Raw genomic sequence first — 20,541 nt, 5'->3', positions numbered from 1 at the left:
AAAAAATCACATTTCTTACAGAAAAAACTAACGTGAGGTTTGGAATGTGACAAGTGTGTCAGGAAGAATGGCGTGAGGGCGGAGCTTCTTCATGAGAGGGAGTCGATGGTGAGTCGGTGTGAAATTATCCTCCATGATTGACTCCAAACTTGCATTTAAAGTTCCTTTTGAACTAGAAGTTGAGATCGTTTTCTACTTCCGTATTTAGAAGCATTTACGAATGAAATGGAATTTCTAATGAGAGAAAGAATGGGCGTGGCTTTAGTATTTCTGTGCGATTTGATTGTATGTATAAAAACAGCCGTGCATTTTGAAATGGAACTTCACCCATTCTTCTCCACGTGAGGCGGTTTAGGTCAAAGTGTGCAAGACGCTTACGCAGCATAAACGGAGTGTTACTTATCCAGTCAAATGAAAAGATAAGGCGCATTTGTCTTCACAGTGATTTGACCGCAATAACACTACCGTGCATTTCCACTACCATGGTGTACAATATTACTGAACACAGCAACATGTCTAGAGTTAACAGATGCTCCACCCAAGTCATCTAACATATGTCATTGAAGATGGATATTCATTACAGGAAGGAAGTGCATTATCAGATTTTAACAATAAATTATGAGGCCATTTTTTAAAAGAGAATGACCAACATTGATAAACTATTAACAATAAATGCTGCAATATTACATTAAATAATAGGCATTGTTATTTTTAATTTCACCTGGACTTTAACTCTGCCACCAATTTGTTAGCAACGCTTATTTTCCAACAATCCAGTTCTCGATGTTGGAAATCAAGTCCCGCCCTACATCTTTATAATCATTTCTCATTTTCACATCAGAATCTGTCAGGGAGTGTTTCATCACTGCATTGCAGATGTGCAAAATCAAATGTGCTTAAGCGCAGTACACTGAATACTGACTGAATAGTTTGGAAAACAATGTGTGCTATCAGGCTGTATCCTCTTCTTATATCAAGAAAGAACTAACAACTAAAGCCATCTTTGGGGACTTTTATTAAGTTGTTTAAGAGGGTACAGAGTCGATGTTGGCCTGAAGAGAGAAAGAAAAACGGAATTAACTGATGCGCCGCACGCAAGACGAAAACTCACACAGTAATGACTAACAGAGATCGATTGAAACACGCCACTGAATCTGGCAGACTCAGAAAAAGACAAATAAACACACGGGCCGTATAAAAAACACAGATTGTTGAACCATATCATGATCACGAGTTAAAAACAAACACATCCAAAAAGTAATCAACCTATGTATGTTCTGAAATGTTAGGTATTAGTAATTCATCTCAATTGAAAATAATCTGAACTGACCTTTTTAAATCGAAACGTGGGTGATGAGGTGGAAAGGGTAGAAAAACATATGAACTAATGCACCCCACAGTGACTGGAAAACTAAGAAATTACATTACGGAGGTTCACTTCAAGTTTTTGCACAAGAATTTCACAAAGTGGGGCAAAGTAAACTCCCCAAAGGTTTGACATTTTGGCAGTTCATTTTGGATTACATGTAAACCTTTCCATAGAACAACTCCAGGCGTCAAATACAGTGACATCATCAAGCGTGTTTCATGACTCAGCATACTTATTTAAAGGAAACCAAGAAGCCCTGTGGATGGACAAACTCCATTCGTAGCACATTTAACAGTCTAGAACTAAAACCCAACAACTCCATTACTAAGCCAGTGTACATTTAAAGGGATAGTTCACCCGAAAATGTAATTCTGTCATGAATTACTCATCCTTAAATTGTTCCAAACCTGTATACATTTCTTTGTTCTGATGAACACAGAGAAAAAGATATTTGGAAGAACATTGTTTCTGGGGCACCATTGACTACCATAGTAGAAAGAATTTGTTTGCACTTTATTTTACAGTACTTGTACTATAGTGTTCTTACCTTAGAAAGAACTGGGTAATTTAAAGTAACTATATGGGATACGGTTAGGTTTAGGGGTAGGTTCAGGTTTAGTGCCAGTTATATTTATGCATTTGACAGACGCTTCTATCCAATGCGACTATACATTTATACTTAGGTATGTGCAATCCCCTGGGATCGAACCTACAACCATGCGTTGATAGCGTAATCCTCTTACCACTGAGCTACAGGAAAGCAGATATTACCCAGTTGTAATATATACATATATGGGAAACAGGACTGTAAAATTAAGTGCCAGAAAGAATTCTTTGCACAGAAGATATTTTGATGAATTTAGGAAAACAATCAGTTTTGGGGCAACTTTTACCACCATTTTAATTGCAGTCAATGGTGCCCCAGAAATTTCAATTGCTAACATTCTTCCAAATATCTTTCTTTGTGATCTACAAAACAAAGACATTTACATAAGTTTGGAACAACTTGAGGTGAAGTAATTCATGACAGAATTTTTATTTTGGGCTGAACTATCCCTTTAACATCAAGACATCTGTAAAAGAGTCTGTTCTTTTTTTAGCATGTACCATATTCAGATTATATTAACATTTGCCCCAACGGTCACATTTTAACAATTTATATTTGTAATCCTTTACAGAATTTAATTTAAAACGGAGCAGGTGCACAAGAGTTTGCCAGTGAGAGGAAGCAAGCTAAACTACATTTTGATGAAAATGCTTTGTGGCATGTGAGAGCATTTTGTCATACAATTACAGCAGGGTGCATCTGTTGTGGATAAAAAAAATGAGTATAACATCTCACCCTGTTGAATGACTATAAAACAAAACAGTTTTTCAGCTCCACAAGGGCCGTGCGTCATATCCACCAGAATGCCTTGTTTAATGTTGCAATGAATCCAAAGAAGTCTCAGACATATTATCGATAAAAATCTGAAATACAATTTTACATCCAGAGAAATCTGTATCATCCAGAGGCTGTTCAGAGTTCTTAAATGGAAAAATAAAGTAGCAGTCAATGTTTGGTGCAAGCCCTGCAAACGCAAAAGATGTGATCACAATGACCGCATTTAATCCAACAAAGTACCAGACTCCATTCTGAATACACAAAGGCAATGAAAAAAGTCTGAGGACCTGGCTCTCCCCGGCCAACTCCATGGCCTAGATACCAGCAGAAAAATGCAGCGTGGGGAAGTGCTTCTCTGCCATTTCTGAACATACTCTCGCTGCTCTTGATCTCAGGAGAAAGGCCAGAGAAGGCAGAGGAAATTAAGTTTGTCAAGTACCACTTTGAAACTCCAACCAAATCCAGCCAGATCAGATAAGAGTGATTTTCACAAAATGTCACGAAGATAAAGGTGGGAATTTTAAAGACAAAACAGAAACCTTTCTAAACGCATTAAACCAAATGTTAACTATAAAGTTTATTTATGAACGATCATGTCCGAGACACATTCAGTATATGCGAATGGAATTCTAAGCACTTAAAAGTCAAGATCTCCCTATAACATGACACATCAGCCCTTAAAGTGACACTTCACCCAAAATGAAAATTCTGTCATCATTTATTCACCCTTTTCCCATTTCAAACATATATATGACCATTTCACAGAACACCAAATATCATATTTTGAAGAATGTTGTGAACTGGCCCCCATTCACTTGCATGGGTTTTGTGTCAATACAATAAAACTGAATAGGTGTCGGTCCTGTTCGGTAACCAAGTTTCTTCGAAATATCTTCTTTTGTGTTTTGCACAAAATAGAAAGTCAATCTTGTTTTAAATGACAAGAGGATGAGAAAATGTCATTCATTTTTGGGTGAACTATCAGTCTATTTGAATATATGCATTTAAAGAACTGAAATATCTAAACTACAATACTGTACATTTTTATACTTGCATGTTTATACATGGGCTGCTTACAATTCTTAAACACAGAAAGATAATTTATACATTCACTGTTTTTCTCTTTCTCCCTTTTCATCTGTTCTCTCCTTCTTCCCTCGTTTATCAGCGAGTTAGAGAGCGAGCCGTCACACTTTCGCTGTCGCTCGGGGACCCGGCTCAGATGGAACCCCTCGGAGGACGACTGAACTTACCGGTGTCAGCAATGAGACTTCAGAGCGCTCTGTGTTTCTCTGACTCTGTGATAGACAGATGTTTGTGCGACTTGCTGTGATCGTTTGTCCGACTCAAACTTTCCCCTCAGGGCAGCCCCTGGAGTCAAGTTCCCCTAACTATCTGTCAGACTGAGATTTGTGATGTCAGAGAGCAGCTCCGCTGGGCAAACACTTAAGAGTTACAGGAAAGAAAAAGGCCATCAGAAAGTAGAGAGCACTGAGTCACGACAAACTCCACTTGGATTTAGATTCATAGCGTCCTTTCAACGATCACGACGATCCATCAGTCAGGTGTTTCATATTTCTTTCTCTAAACTTTACTTATGATCACCGGCAAAGCTTAGTTAACGTCACACAAGGGAAATAACTATACTGTCCCTAATAGGGATGAGTGAGTACAGCATTATCTGTATCTGTAAACCATATGAAATATGTGTATCTGTATCCGTACTCGGACTGGGCGGGGCCTAACCCGGAAGTGGGCGGGGTTTAACCCGGAAATTTGTTCGGGTTGTCTTGAGATGGGCGGGGCTTTAACCGGTATGTTATTTTAAGCATGCAATTGATATGGGTTGATCAGAAATTGTTATATTTATTGCTCATTCGAAAAATATTTACATGACAGCATCGAGCTTCAGATCAATGGTTTTGATCACGATAACAAACGAAGTATATACAGAAGTTCTGCAACAATGAATACAACACATGCGGTTGCAATTATGAAGTAAATAGTAATGAACAAGAGTTTGCGTGAAGTAAAAAAAACTGGTTCGAGCCAGCTGACGGTTTAAAAAAGAAAAAAAAAAAACTCCGACAGGCACAGACGCGAGTCGCATTCTACCATCCACCACGTCTGGACAAACCCCACGTTTATCAAAACTCTACTGGTTCATAAGTAAGTACTACAAACCGAAGTAAAAAACAAACCTGAAGCTGAAGAGACCTAAACGTTAACGGAAAAGACGCGCAAACCTGAGTGACTGAGGGAGAGACAGAGAGCTGCGACCACAGTCAGCAACACAATACATCTGTATGTGTGTAGGGGAGGGGCGCTGTGACTAGCCCATCACAGAACGCAGACACAGTCAGCTACCCAATGAGGATTTTTTCAATCTGAGCACAGATATTGACTCGTATTACTCGTATGATACTCGTACTCAGCAAAAGTGCTTAATCCGTACCGGATACTCGTTTCAGCTGAGTATCCGGCTCAACTCTAGTCCCTAATAAAGTCTATTGTGGATTCTGGTCTGTTTATCGCTTGATAACATATCTGCATTCAATAAACAATATAACATTAGGTACCGTGATTTAAAAGATAGTTCATGAATGATCATTTACTCACCCTCATGTCATTCCAAACCTGTAAGACTTTCTTTGTTCTTCAGCAGACAAAAAAGAAGATATTTTGAAGAATGCTGATAACTAAACAACTTTAAGCCACAATGACTGAAATTGTCAGGATGCAAACCACTGAAACATTTCTCAAAATATCTTCTTTTGTGCTTAACAGAAGGAAGATTCAAATACAGGTTTTAAATGAAATGATGGTGAAAGAAAAATACATTGAAAGGAATAGTTAACCCATATATTAAATCAAGCCATGACATTATGGCTGGTGTCATCATAAAACTCACTCGACATCAAAAGCAGGCAGATGACTCAAAACACTGCTTTAAATCAAACATCTCCACAGGGCGAGATGAATTCATGTGAGGATGAAATTTATCATGATCCTTAGACTCCGAATATATCATCTGCCATCATGATTCATTCAAGCACCCTTAGCATCGCCAAAGTAATTTTATGAGAATGATGCTGTAAATTTCATAAGAACTCCCAATACGACTGCGGCTGGATTGAACCGCTTATTAGATTTTTTCTTCTATGGTCTTGTCACGCTGGTCCCTGACAAGTCTATCAGCTTCAGTCCGGAAACCGTAAAATCTAATTTGAACAGGGAGATCCAAGTTGCCCGGTTAGCTTCAGAGCACAGAACGAGAAATCCCATTTTCCAGTCCTCCCTAAAAACCAACATCACCACTTCTCTGGTTTTATTGTTCTGGCTTTTCCTCAGCAACACATGGACATACAGTGTCATGAGGAATGACAGGAAGGGAAAAGGAAGCAACCGAAGGGAAGCTGTAGCATCCTCCTCCCTTCGGCTTATCTGTCCATTTCACTCACACACACACAAGAGGAAATCTGCGATCTCATTTTTCTATGTGCTTTCAAAACGGTGAAGCGTTGCATTTAACACACACACACTGATAAAATGTATAGCTTGAACACACTGTACTTCGCTTTGTCAAATGAATGTGTTCTACCTGTGTTTGCATCATGGCACGTTCAACTCTCCGTGAGCTTCCTCTCTCCAGTTTAGTCCTCAAGCACAATGATGTCACCTCCACCGCCCAGAACTTTGGTTGAGACAGCAAACACTGTGCGAGAAAGAGATGAAAAAAATCACTTGTGTATCTTCACATCAAAATCATTCTTGTGAGACATTTCCCTTGATGTGACAAAAAGGAGAAGGAATAAACGCAGGAATGACTAAAATAACATACATCAATAAAATACATTATTATTCTGTGACCGCATCAGCTGGCCTGTAACACAACAGAAGTGGGGGTTAAATGAAAATACTTTCCGACGCACGTTACTGGAAATGCATCGTAAGTAGAGCAAGACTGAAAAAGTCAATACTGGACTGAAGTATACAAAGTGGCTCCAAATTCTATTTCAAACCACATAAGATGTTCAATGAAGAAATCTGCGCTGTAACGGTTTTAAAAGTGCTTGGAGTCATTTTTATAAGCATCACTACTGTCGGTTTTACGGATTTGAACAAAACAGAGCTTGTTCACCCCAAAATTTAAATGCAACCTTCAATCTCCTAATGTCAATCCAAACCCGTAGACTTTCAGTCTTCTGCAGAACACAAAAGAAGATATTTTGAAGTACGTTGGTAACCAAACAACATTGGACTCCATTGATTTCCACTGTACGGACATAAAACCATTTTACAAAATATCTTTTATGTTCCATGAAAGAAAGACTCATATACATTATTGAACAAGATAAGGAGGAATACAAGTGATGACATAATTTTTAATTTTGGGTGAATTACCATTAGTACTGTAAGAGGGGGGGAGAGAGAGAGAGAGAGAGGGAGCTGGTCATGATGAAGGTAGAGCAAAAGAGTTCATCCTGGTTTTTCTGGACACGAGCAAGAATGAGTAATGGAGAACGTGCAATCAATGAACCAAAGGTCAGTCTCTGGGTACGAATACATGAATAAGTGCCTGTGTGTGTGCATGTGTGTATACTACACATTACAGTATATGGTTTAAGGTGCCACGTTTGACCTCCACTCCTCCAAGCATTTATTACAGGAAAGGGCAACACCACTTTGGTCTCATGACCTATAAAGCACAATGGGGGAATGAAAGTAAAGAAAAAATGTGTGATTTATGTGAACTTCAGGTTGGAGCCATCAGCCTCCAGGTCTTAAACCAGACGTCCACTTCAAAGCTCTCCTGTCCCCCTCTTAAACTTTAAAGATCAGATATGCAGTGAAACACAGCTTACCCTGGCCATCTCTGTTCATCCAAGAATTAAAGAATTAAATCTGAATTCTGCCTCAAACATGCACACAGTAATAAAAATGTAGGTTTATCTATTAAAATAGACTTAAAATAGTTCAACCAAAAAAAATCGGTTCTTGTTTGCTCACCCTTCAAGACTTTCTTTCTTCTGCAGAACTCAAAAGATATTTTGAAGAACGTTGGTAAGCGAACAATCTTCCCCCCATTGACTTCCATTTTATGAACAAAAAACCGCTATGACATTTCACAAAAGATCATCTTTTGTGCCCCACAAAAGAAACAGTCATATACAAAAGACGCGACATTTGAATGTGCAAATAATAATCAAGAATTTGTCTTTAAACTCTGAAAAACAGCAGATTTTTTAAAGAAAAAAGATATGTGCACTGTGCAAGTCTCCTCTGAGGGTATTTCCTCACTGTGTGTATCTGTACACTGGGGGTCTATATTAATCTGTGTGGAAACATCTATATTTAACCACGCACCCCTACTACGGTCTACAAAAAAAACCTCCGGCAAGACTAATGCAAGAATGTGTGACTAGTCGTAAAATATTGAGAGGAAGCGAGATCAAGTGATCCATGGAGAAAAAGCAAAATCTTTTCCAAAAACACAGATTGTTTTCCAAACACTCCTCCGGTCAGCCATTGGTTAAACAAACATCTCTGCCCCAAACACACACCACTGGATGTTCCAATATTATTGTGTCTGGATGGTGTTAAAAATGACACCCTTCAGCTTTAAATACATTTGTTTTCATTCACACATGCAAATGAACACATCTTTAATGGTTCGTTTCCATTTTGAGGATGCTGCCTTAGAAGACAGTTGTCTATATAGACATTAGACAGCGAAACAGCTCACTGGGGTTGGAATGGAATCAGAGATACCTCATCTCTTGTTTGTACTCTTGGATGATCTCTCAAAGGATAAATTTGGCTGTGACTCCTAAGTGCTGATGAATATAATGAATAACAGAGACGCTTTGGCTGTCTCCAAAAGGGCCGAGTGCGTCACATGGGGTGCAGAAATTGTTAGTGACATAAGCATTTGGCAGTCCGTGTTTTGGAAACCCAAACTGATAATGTGTGGAATATTTTGTCTCTTCCCCAACCAAACTTTCTGAGTTTTGAAAGCGTGTTGTTTCTTAAGGTCAAGTGGAGCGTAAGTCAAGGTGCAGCAGATATTTAAACCTGATAACAAAACACGCCTCAATGGGGCGAGGAACAAGTCGAAACTGGAATCACACCTCATTTGTTAAACTGCTCAAAATATTTTAAAAACAAGACTTAACGGTTCAAACTGCATTCCCCTAGTTTCTCAAGTCAAAACATAAAACGCTTCATCTGATCTGACAGCCTCAGGAAGGAAGTGTTTCTATCTCTGTGTGTTGAAAAGGCACTGGAGTTTCAGATAGAAGTCTGCAGTCTTAATTCGGTTTGCAGATGGATATCTAACAAACAGTTGATGTTTCTGTCTGATACTGGGGACAAAGCCTTAGAAAGTAGAGGAGAAGAAGCGGAAGCTCTGAGCACGAGAGGATCTGCTTCACAGGGGTTGACTAATACTCCTACGCCTGGTATGTAAACATACACACGAGAAAAACAACAGTTCTCAGCTGCTTACAAATATATGAACACACACAAGCACACGCAAACGTGTGTGTGTTAGAAGGTGGTACAAAACATATTCCCAACCCAAGAGGTCTCGTTCTTCACTTGGATGTCAAGTTGAAAAGATGATTATCACCAAACAGCTTCCCCCTGAGGAACAACCACATAGAAATAACTTCTCAAGTCGATGCCCCCTCCCACTTCTAGAATGGCACCTCTATTCCTCTCTATACACTTCTCGCTTACTGGAAAACCTGTGTTGCTATGGCAACCGTATCAGGGCTCAGAAATGGGAGGAGAACAGTTTTGAATCACCAGACTAGTCCAAGTACGAGCCTGTGCGGATACAATAGCTCTAAATTAATAATACTTTACAGCTGGCGGCATAAATCATCCTCTGAACACCAAGGATCCAAAAAATATGTACAACTCATCCTAGTTTCGTCCCAAATGACGTAATGCTCAATATATGCTAATTCTCTATACTATGCAGCTATTTATGAGTTCTTAAAATGGAAGGTTCGTACTGACCTAAATGTAAGTTTGTTTAATATATGCAAATCTTTAGATTTGTTGTTCATTTAAATTAAATAAAAATTCAATGTTTAACTCCATATTTACTAAAAAGAGCTTCGTAGAGATGACATATTTTTGTATGCAAACCCAGGAAGCGAGTGAGCATTTTAGTACTTCCAGTTTCATCGTCTCAAAGTTTATGGGTTTTCTTTATGGGTTTTTTGTAAACTCCCTGAAATAACAAAACTTCTGAATATGTACCTGTTATATGACAATTAAAAACAGTGGTTGTTAACAAGTTGCAAAAGCAGTTACATCCTTTGGCTGGGATGTTAGACGTCATTGCGCATATAAATCTTGCAAATAATGCAACATGGAAACAAATGTCTTAAAACCTGGATGAGGATTCATTCAAGGAGTAATTGCTTACCAGGAAACTCGATTTTAATAAAGTTTGAAAATGTTTTATGGCCGGGTGGTGGTGACGTTGATATCAAGCGACCAAAGTGTATTCGGTTTATAGCATCATGTTAGCTTTTTACTTCTGGTGATTCTATTAAGCTTCAAAAGTAACAAATGTTTTGTTTATCTGTAAAGATCATCTTAATAGCCAAATGTATAAAGCTCAGAAAACTGTTAATCACAGATTTTTTTGCAATTTTCCAAAAGTCTATAGGAAAAAATGCATAGCCTTCTGATTGAGGGAACCAATGTGGTGCTAACTTCCGATTTTTCCTACAAAACACGTCATCTCTAAGGTAATCTATACACATTGTTTTAGTGGCCTTGAAACAACAACAGTGTTAAAAGAAAGGAAAACATACATAAACGGCCATCTTTTAAATATTAATGAACAAGAGAAGATGGATGAAACGAGAATGACTTCAACATCACTAATGCAAATACAGCTGGACTAACAAATGTGCTACAGCACGCTGCCTGAGGCATCTGTCCAAAGAGACACACGAGTGAAACACAAGAGCACTAGCATCCTATTCTTCAAGAGAGCGAGAGACCTCAGGTGAAAGATAGAAAGAAACCTTAAGAGAAGGATATGAGGCAGCAGTGTTCGGCGGTCCAAATCATTCCATTTCTGGCTTTAATTAAACAAAGACACAACAAAACGTCCTAATTTCAGAGAATAATAAAAGACTTCAGGCTCTTTTTGTGGAGCATAAAGCTTTATCTGTATTCAGATCTAAACAGATAAGAAATTCACCTAAAATAACATCAGTCTTTGCCCTCTTTCACATGCAGTAATAGGCATCTGGTTCAGGTTTTTTGTATGTTAAGTCATGCGATTTGACATAAGCCCTGTGTATATTGCAACAAAACCACCATCAATATAACACATTATGCACATACAGCGTACCTCATATGACTCCCCGAAAACTAGTGCCCATAGGTCTTCTACCATGGTATATGATGTCATTTAATGTGTTAAAGAAGAAATATTATATCATTGCGTACTGGTTGGTGTTAACTTCAATACTGAATCACCCTCGAAAAGCAGAATGCTTACACAACCCATTAAATCTGATGAACCATTTTTGCACAAGACACTTAATACTTTAATACTGGATTGCAATGTTGACAGAGACTTTCCAAGAAATCTAGAAGATTTAGTATGTGACCTCCAACCCATAATGGATTTACATTTATTTCATACAAATTTATCACGTCTTTTAGGTGTGGATACGTTTCTAGGAAAACGTATTTTCTTATCTGACGTGAGTGAGCAAAAATGAATGTAGTAATTTAAGCAATGAATAAAAAATTAGTTGACAGAAAAAGTTCCAAAAATGTAACCGTACTGTCATTCCTTCCCTCACAGAATTGATGCAAGTGACCCCTGGGAAACGGTCACAATGGAAACTTGCGTCAATGTCACTTTCTAAACCCGTTCAGGAAGCACTTTGACGTAAAGTTGGTTTGCAAAACAGATGATCTAAGCACCCAGCAGATTCAAGGGTGGAGAGTATCTTCTGTTGAAAAGGACATCCTATCATTTTATCATGAACCAGCTGGCACACACGACTGGGAAAGCCTCGCTGAGAGCCTGTGTAAATAGTCTTTTGCTGTCAGATTACTAATGCAATCCTTTGCAATGTCTCATTACAAGAGAGGTGTTGATAAAGAGAAGCCAGAAAGTTAGCATTAGCAGAGCTACTGTGTTTTACTGAGGTCTGTGAGGTGAGTGAACAAAACGCCCAAAGGGCTAAAATATTTAACTTCTGGTCATGTGGAGTCAAGGTTCCCTGAATAACTAAATGTCAGACATTAGCTCATAGCGCTCCGATATTTATCTTTAAAGTTCACATTTTATTGTGAAAAAGGTGGTCCAAGTATGATAGCGCGCAACTGGGAGGCGATTCATTTAACCATATTTTTAAACCGGTCAGTAAATAAAACAGCTGTCATACGTCACCTATAACTTCATGAAAAATGACCGCATGGGTAGTTTTATCCTTCTTTCCATGTTGTTGGTTCTGATCTCTTTTTCTTCTCTTGCAATTTTACCTGGTTTAATAAGTAAGATTTGGACCAGGAACTCATTTTGTAAATCAGCACGAAACTGTGCTGGTGGCACACAGTAAATCCTCAGTCGGTCCCCTGAGCAAAACAACAGAATCGATGGAAAGGATCTGGTCTGGGAAGTCGAGTTGACGTGTAAGCCGTCCGACTCTTGTGGTGCCGGTTGACCAGCGAGAACTGAACCATGTAAAAGCTTTCAAGTGTCAGGGCAGCTCTTGTGAAATGAACAGACACCATTGTCCTCTCAAGCAAAATACGGCATACGTTTTCTCTGAAGATGAATGAAAGGTGTAACCAATTTCGTCTCTACTTTGTGTGCTAAAAGAAATATCAGTGAGAGGCCAAAAGGAACAAAATCGTTTTTATAACAGACAATGGCTTGATCTCAGAATAAAACATGCCCAACATCCACAAGGATTTATTTAGAGATGTACATGAAGAGCCTGGACTCTGTTAAGGTCATTAGGCTCCTGTAAAACTAGAAGATTTATGTCAAGACAGCCACATAAGCGCAAGGACTATAAATTAACCCAAGAATCTGACCTGCTTTCAATAAGAGCGGTTCCACTTTCCAAACACATCTGAGAACTGAAGTACAACACAAATAAGATACTGTAACTTTAGCCAACGCATGTCTGTGCAACTCTGATTTCCGCAGGTGCTTTTTTAGGAAAAAAAGAGCCAGCCATCTCAAACGATTGACAATATGATCCTGTTAAAGACAACCGTTCAGTCCAAATATTGCTTGACCACTAAAAAAAAATCTTAAAATGGTTGTGAATTCCAACCAAGGGTTCACTCCACCCCTCCCTTGCAAGGCACTACGGTGGCTGACACAGGACAAATATGTTGTCATGCTTAGCTTAAGGAGATAAAGGAGAACGTATTTATGAAATGCACCGTGTAGACCAGTTTGTCCGTTCAGGACTAAACAACATTGTGAATTACATTTAAGAGGACTACGGTGTACGTAGATAGAAATAGCTCATTCTAGGTATTACAACAAAGATTCATTATGTGAGGTCTTCATTCACCTCTGAAAACATACCTTTGTAGATTATTTTGCATTTCTGTCAATAGATCCTCCAAAAACACACTGTATCTGTATATTTTTTACCCACGGACCACCTACAAGGTTAAGAAACTAAGCTATGTACAAATACATGAATCTGGTCAATTCTCCTTAGCATTGTTCGTTCGATGTATAAAATATAAGAATAGTGCACAAATAAAATCCTACGATAAGAATATTTTTTTCTGTTTTAGGAACCAACAACGGTTTTGAAAACATTACACTACCTGACAAGCAACAGGCCCACAAAAACCAAGGAGCTGCTTATTTCTCCCTCGGTGAGCGTGTTATAAATCTGTGACTCTTGTGCAAGAGGGACGTGCTTCACTTTGTAAAGCAAAACATACTTTCCATGACATTTATGATCTTCTGGATGGTTTCGGCATTACAAGTATACGAAATTGCACAGGAGCGATGGGCATTTCTCTGGGAGTCATGGTAAACAAATCAATGTTGGACCACTGCTAAGAGCTCTTCAGGGTGAAAAAGTGTTTGCATTTAAATGTACCATAAACTGGCCAAGAAAGCAAATTATATAAAAAAAAAAATCGAACATTTATGAAGATGTAAAGCACTATTGTGATGTTTGCTGGGCACGTGACAACCATCTAACCAGCCTGCAGATTCCTGGATCCACGTGTAGACTGGAAAGATGCCTGCACACACAACCAGCCAGTGGAGACCAGCGACGGCAGATTGCAGATATGAAGCAGGTAAGGCTTACAGCAGAACCTGAATGAACCGATAAGAACATTTATTTTGATCAACGAGAAAAACAAAGGCTGGAAATACACAGGTGTGAATTAAAACTAGAGGCAATGAATCAGTCATGTGGAGAATTGCATAACTACAATGGAAGCAAAGGGCTTGTCGGTCTTTGCTGTATAATCATACCTGCTGATTTCACCTTCAGGAAAGCACAAAGAGGAATTGTAAAATCCCACAGGGAAACAAAGACGGGCACAATTGTAGGCTTGCAGATTCCTATATGCTTTTTTCAATTGAGAAACGCTAAACAAATCACATGCCTCTGTTTACGTGCAAATAAAACTCTCTCCAAACAGAGGCACGAGGAAAGAGGGAAACAAATTAAATGACAGCCAGGTGCGTATTTCAACAGTGAATGAGAAAGTGTCTCATTAACATCTAATCCTCAAACCCTTAAATCTGAAAGGTCAGTGGAGCAAACTCACCCATATATCTCTGTGATGTTTTCCACATTACTTTAAGCTCATCTCGCCCATCCGCTATTGCAACCACACAAACTACCATCTGGAGATTTAATAGATATTTTCAGTAGACAAAATACAACCTGCATGAGCATATGAAAAATCGCACATTACATTTTTATTGTTCCACAAATAATATTGAACGTGGTTTGCGTGGTTTACAAAAGCAGAATCTCTCTATAGACCTCTTCGGAAGACGTAAACGCTGGTTCAACTTCCCGTTTCAGTTTTGTAACACTGCAGAAATGTTTGAACAAAATATTTAAAACGAAAAAAAATATCAAACGTTAAGATTTTTTTATACATGTAAGATTAAAAATAAATATAATAAATAAATGAAACCGGAAGCGCCTTTGGACCGGTGTTGACATCTTGCATAGCGGTCTATACATATCTGGTGAAAACTGAAGGCTATATTGTCTGGCAGCACCTTAGAGGAGAAACCCAGCGATTACAGATTTCATTCCAACCCACATGCGTACAAATTACATCATCATTCCAAAACCAGACCACCCTTCAAGGTCCAGCCTCAAATTAGCCTCTGTTGACTGAAATATACTCAAAATGTGCAAACCTGGCATTGTCCCTCGGAACGCCCAGCTCTGCAAAAGATTTATGAGTGAAAATGCAGGTGTTCACTTTCGATCTGACAGTGGACACTGGCCTGGAAGAGCACATTACTTCACACCCCGCTGAAGTGCACTTGGGCACACAATGCAGCCAATAATGCGCTGCCCTTGGCCAGAGATCATCTGTGAGATCAACACAAGCGTTGGCCTCAAGGGTATCATAGCGAGGAAACAACCGATCCAACCAAACAAACACAAGCTCGTATTACATACATAACGCCATCTCTACATCGCTGGTGTAAGAGGGATTGAGATACCTCTCCCAGAGGGAATGATGGGGGTTCAGTTATTGGAAAATAAAGCGCTGACACAAGCTCATACGCCCGACCCTGGAGATGACCGCTTGAGGCCCAGTGGACAAAACAGCGGAGGGGAAAGCGCTGACAGCAAAGAATTCTGGGATGGAGATAGCGCAAACTGCCCAGAGGTGTTGAGCCCGATGGCCGCCGGGGGACATGTTACAACCTGTGACATCACAAAGAGAACAGATCAGATCAGAAGAGTCTCACAACCCTATGATTCATCTCAAACAGGGAGCTCTTAGAAATCGAAGAAGGTTTGGAAAATACGAAGGGGAATTTTAATGCGAATGATGTTACTTTTCCCATCTCCAAGACCAGCAGTCGTCGGGCGGTATCAAGCACTGAAATCTGAGGCAAACTTCTCACATCTTAAAGTTATGCCTACAAATGATACAATACTCCAAAAAAGGCATCTCATAATATCTCAACATTTGTTCAAAAACTTGCTTTCTTTGACCCGATCAAATATATGTGTCAGCTTCAAAACTGTTCCAATTGAGTTACCAACAACATTATAGTACTATTAAATACAATCCCAACATCACAGCCAATACAATCCCAACATCACAGCCGTTCCAAAACATAAGCATCTTAAGCAAGCCGTCTTCATAAAACCATCAAATCTGCATCTCACTAGGTTTTAGACAAGGTTCAGTCATCAGTTCAATCATAAATTTTCCAATTAATCCAGCACTGGTCCTAATATGCATCTGGGAATGCGGCCAAAAGTGGCATCACATTGATTTTTGGAAGGATATAAACATAAGTCAATATGGGATAGTAAATGATACAGCAAATGCCTGTTGATGTCCAACAGATTGTGGTAATGAACAATGACAAATACGTTCCAAATGATTTATCGGCATTTGTCTGGACTATAGGAATCATTCAATTCAATCATTACCGCCTGTACGTACAACGGTATCGAGGTCAATCGATAACTCGATCATTAAAACAAGAAGGAAGGAATTCGCCAGCAGAAGTCATCTATCCTCACTGAGGGAAGTTTCAGCAGCGCTCACAATGAGTCACAGAGATGAGCTTTTGGACAAAACCAAAAAGACAGGAGAAAGAAAGAGCGATCGCAGCTTTAAATGGCAGGGCTATGAAAGTATTCCCTGCTGTTTCTACAGAAGTGCTAAGTCAGCCCGAACCCATTCCCTTCCCTGCCTCTGAAAAGACTTCATTTCGAGAAAGAAGAAAATAAATAACCCTGCCATACAAATGATAGTCCCCACCCCTCGTTACGCTCCATCTCGCTGGTTATTCTTGGCTGGCTCCAGCAGAAGGCAGGTTAAATAGGAAAACCCTGTATAGCTCATGCATTTAAATATAAAGCGCTGTAAAATGGAACATCCAGAAATGACATTGAGGGAGTTTAATAGCAGAGAGTTTAAAAAAAAAACACCTCCAGACTACTGATGAGGCGAGTATTTTTCTATTTCAGCGTGGTGTTGAAATCTCACGGAATCAACGCACCCAAATATGACCCACTTAGAGCACGACTACAAATTCATAATATAGACTCATTTACTGAGAAAATGTCAGAGAAAACCTTTGTAATTATTAAAAACAGAACAATAATAATGAAAAAGTAAAGATTCCCATCTCTTTTATTATTAACATTAATATTATGTGTGATTGGATGGGTGAAGGGGTATTGTTCCGTTTACTACTATGCTTACAATCTTTTCATATCGGAAAAAATTTAATAAACATACAAAAAACCTTTAAAAGGAGTAATGTGGAGAATTCAGCGGTGAGGTTGCGAATTGCAACTCCACTCTGTTTCGAAGCACTACGGCAGCTCTCAGAAGACAAAGATGTTGTGTTTTTGCTTCTTTGCTAAAGGAGATCCTTTATGAAACGCTCTGTGGAACAGTTTGTCCATTTAGGGTTACTGTAAAAACAACATGGCAAATTCAATGTAAGTGGACCTGCTGTGTATGTAGATAGAAATAGCTCCGCTTGAGGTAATAAAAACATAACGCTTCATTATGTAAGGTCTTTATACACCTATTAGTATATTGTATTTTAGATTGTATTTCTATCAATAGATCCTGCATAAATACTACAGACAGCACCTTTAATACACTTCAAGTAACTCTGGATGTAAATATAATTTAAAATTGCAAAAAGACTTCATGAAAACTATGCTTTATCTTCATCTACAATACTTGTCTCTATACCTAGGATGATATAATTTAATCCAGATTTTTTTTTTGATTGCAAATACTACAACTACTGGAATAGTCCACTCCACACAGTCAAAGAAATCTTAACAGCAGCAATGTACAAGAACAGATAAAAATCTATTTAATGTCATTTCTAAAAGAATATGTTCCTATTTTCCGTTGAAAAAGAGCACATTATTCAATGATATCTGCCTACTGGGTTTTCATTATATCTAAAAAAACAAATAAAGAGCGAATAAAAACCTAGTTACACAACGCCTATTATTTCTAAACTCATACCACTGGGGTCTCCGGGATTTGAAACAAACAGCATAAAGTGGATTTCAACAGAAAGCGTTCAGAAAACGCCCCCGTCTGGCGCACCCATTCTGCCCCACTAGTACCATTCCCAAACTGCTTAAAAGTGGACTCGATACAGAGTTCATCCAGCAAGCAGAGCTTCCTCCGTTTCAGAAAAACTGCTGTTTGAGCTCCGTGCTTAGTGTAGATTATTTTTCCAGAGGGACTTGACTCAGACTGCTTTTACAGAGTATGATGCAAAACTCTGGGTCAGATGTATTTTGCCTTCACCTACCCGTTAAGATTTTTATTTTGAATCCATCACACTGCTTTGGTTCTGTCAATTGTAGCATCTCACCTCAAACAAACCAAAACTGAAGAGTCTCTCTGCTTCAGTCTGGCACCACTTGTGCTGACGTCTTTGGGTTGGGTGTTGACAAGTACATTCGAGGTGGCTTTGAAATGTTTGCCAAAACCTGGCAGAAGCCTTCAAACCCTCCGCGGATGAAAACCCAAAGCATTGCATCAAATTGTGTTCTCGATTGCTTTGCGATCTCAAAGTGTTTAGCAGGAATTAATGTCATGGGATGAACACCAACATCTCGGCGTCCGTGAGAAGAGGTGCGGTCGAAAGTGTCAGAGATGGGTATTGCAGTTGGTCATTTCACAAAAACAGACCTCATTAAAAAAACGGACTTATTTCAAGACACTAGAGAGTCTCTGGAGAGAGGAGCGGACGCAGTCTAATACAGGAGAACGATGGAATCGCTCGGTCGCTTCTACATATAAAGCTATCAAGCGGGTAGCGAGGCGGAGCAGCTCTAGTCCTCTGCGAGCATGAGAAGGGGAACTTCTAATGAATGCAAATGGATTCAGACTCCGCGAAGACGGGCAGGGCAGTAACCCAAGTATAAATTAGAACAGAACAAAACAACAAGGGAAGAAAACAAGTTGAAACATCAGCCCTGGATCTGAACTTTAAACAGCATCAGTCACGAGCTGCTGATAGAACAGAGATATTTCAACCGTGGGCCGGAAGAGAAACCAGACGAGATGTGTTTGTGTCACACACCGTGACAAATGAATGGAGAATAAAGTCAGATTGGTAAATAAATATTTAATAACATGAATAGAATAATAAGTAAAGCAAGAAACCAACAGAATCCAAAACAATATCTGACTGACACATGACGTCAACGAAACAGACAGAACCAAGTCTTAAATGAATAACAAAACCAAGTGAAACACTAGATAAGCGGGAGCCAGCAACCCCACGCCAACAAAACCAAAGCTTTATAGAAGGAAGAACAGGTGGACATCGTTCACTGGATGATTCAGCTACCCACACCCGCTGGCCGGCCGTAGCCGGTTGAACAGGAGACCAGTCACAGTTTGTCAATGAAAGAGGAGAGGCAGTGACAGAAAAAGTACTGTTTGTTTTAAACATCCAAATAAGGTCACACAAATCCAAGACCAGCCTAATTATTCATTTTCCATAATAATGGAACTTAAAGGGATAGTTCACACAGAAATAAACATTCTGTCATCATTTACTCACACAAGTTTTTCCAAACCTTTATAGATTACTTTGTTTGCCTAAACACAAAGGAAGTTATTTGGAAGAATGTTAGCAATGTTTTAAGAATGTTTTTTCAGTTCTGGGACACCATTGACTTCCATAGTAAGGAAAATTACAACGGGAGTCCAAAGTGCCCCAAAACTTCTTGATCAACAGAACAAATAAAAAATATTCTGTGATAGTCAATGTCCTGAAATAACTTCCATTCCTCCAAATATCTTTCTTTGTGTTTAATAGAACAGATACATTTATACAGTTTTGTAACAACTTGAGGGGAGTAAATGGTGATTTATTTGTGAACAACTCCTGTAATGTTGCAAATTTATGCTGTCCTTCTGAAACCTCCATATTTGTTTTCCATAAATCAGAATCTTTAATCATATTTTATGTTTGTCACTGGGTTTTGCAAACATCTCAACAATATAAAGTGCTTGCCCAATTTTGACAACGCAGTTTTTAACCATTAAAAAAGTTCTGCTTTATTCCATTTTCTGAAAAACAGCAAATTTGGACATCTGAGGTTTCGGCAGGACAGCAGCGAAATGTTGTTTGGTGTCCCAACGGATTACATAATATCTTTTGTGCTCTGCAGAATAAGGTAGGTCATGAGGGGGGAGTAAATATGAAAAAAAAACATTTTAGGTGAACTCTCTCTTTAAGACCCATTAGCAAAGTAGCCATTAAGGCAACCCACAGTCTCATCAATTCTAAAACTGTGCATTAGTTCCATGTATAATCACATAGAATCACCATGGCAACACCATATTACTTTTTGGTAAGAGGCGATTAGTGGTGTTATTGTGTTTGACTCTATTCTGCCTGATTATACAGTTATTCATTTGTAAGATGATATAAATCTCCCACAACTCTCCTCAGCAATAAGAGTCTATGAATAATTAAAGCTGTTGGTGAGCACAGGTTGCTGATTTAAAAACTCTTTGTATGCAAATTTGCCGC

At 38.9% G+C, this 20,541-nt stretch overlaps 1 protein-coding gene across 1 annotated transcript in view; it reads right to left on the bottom strand.

Annotated features, from left to right (window-relative positions):
* ttc27 (tetratricopeptide repeat domain 27) overlaps positions 1-20,541 on the bottom strand; it is a 67,749-nt gene that overhangs the window by 26,980 nt on the left and 20,228 nt on the right. Inside the window, exon 10 of the mRNA XM_056768826.1 lies at positions 6,355-6,468. Coding sequence (XP_056624804.1) covers positions 6,355-6,468 — 114 coding nt within the window. The remainder of the gene's footprint in view (positions 1-6,354; positions 6,469-20,541) is intronic.

The sequence above is a fragment of the Triplophysa dalaica genome, chromosome 15, assembly GCF_015846415.1.
Source record: "Triplophysa dalaica isolate WHDGS20190420 chromosome 15, ASM1584641v1, whole genome shotgun sequence".
Taxonomy (NCBI): Eukaryota; Metazoa; Chordata; class Actinopteri; order Cypriniformes; family Nemacheilidae; genus Triplophysa; species Triplophysa dalaica.
This window is presented reverse-complemented; position numbering and strand designations above follow the sequence as displayed.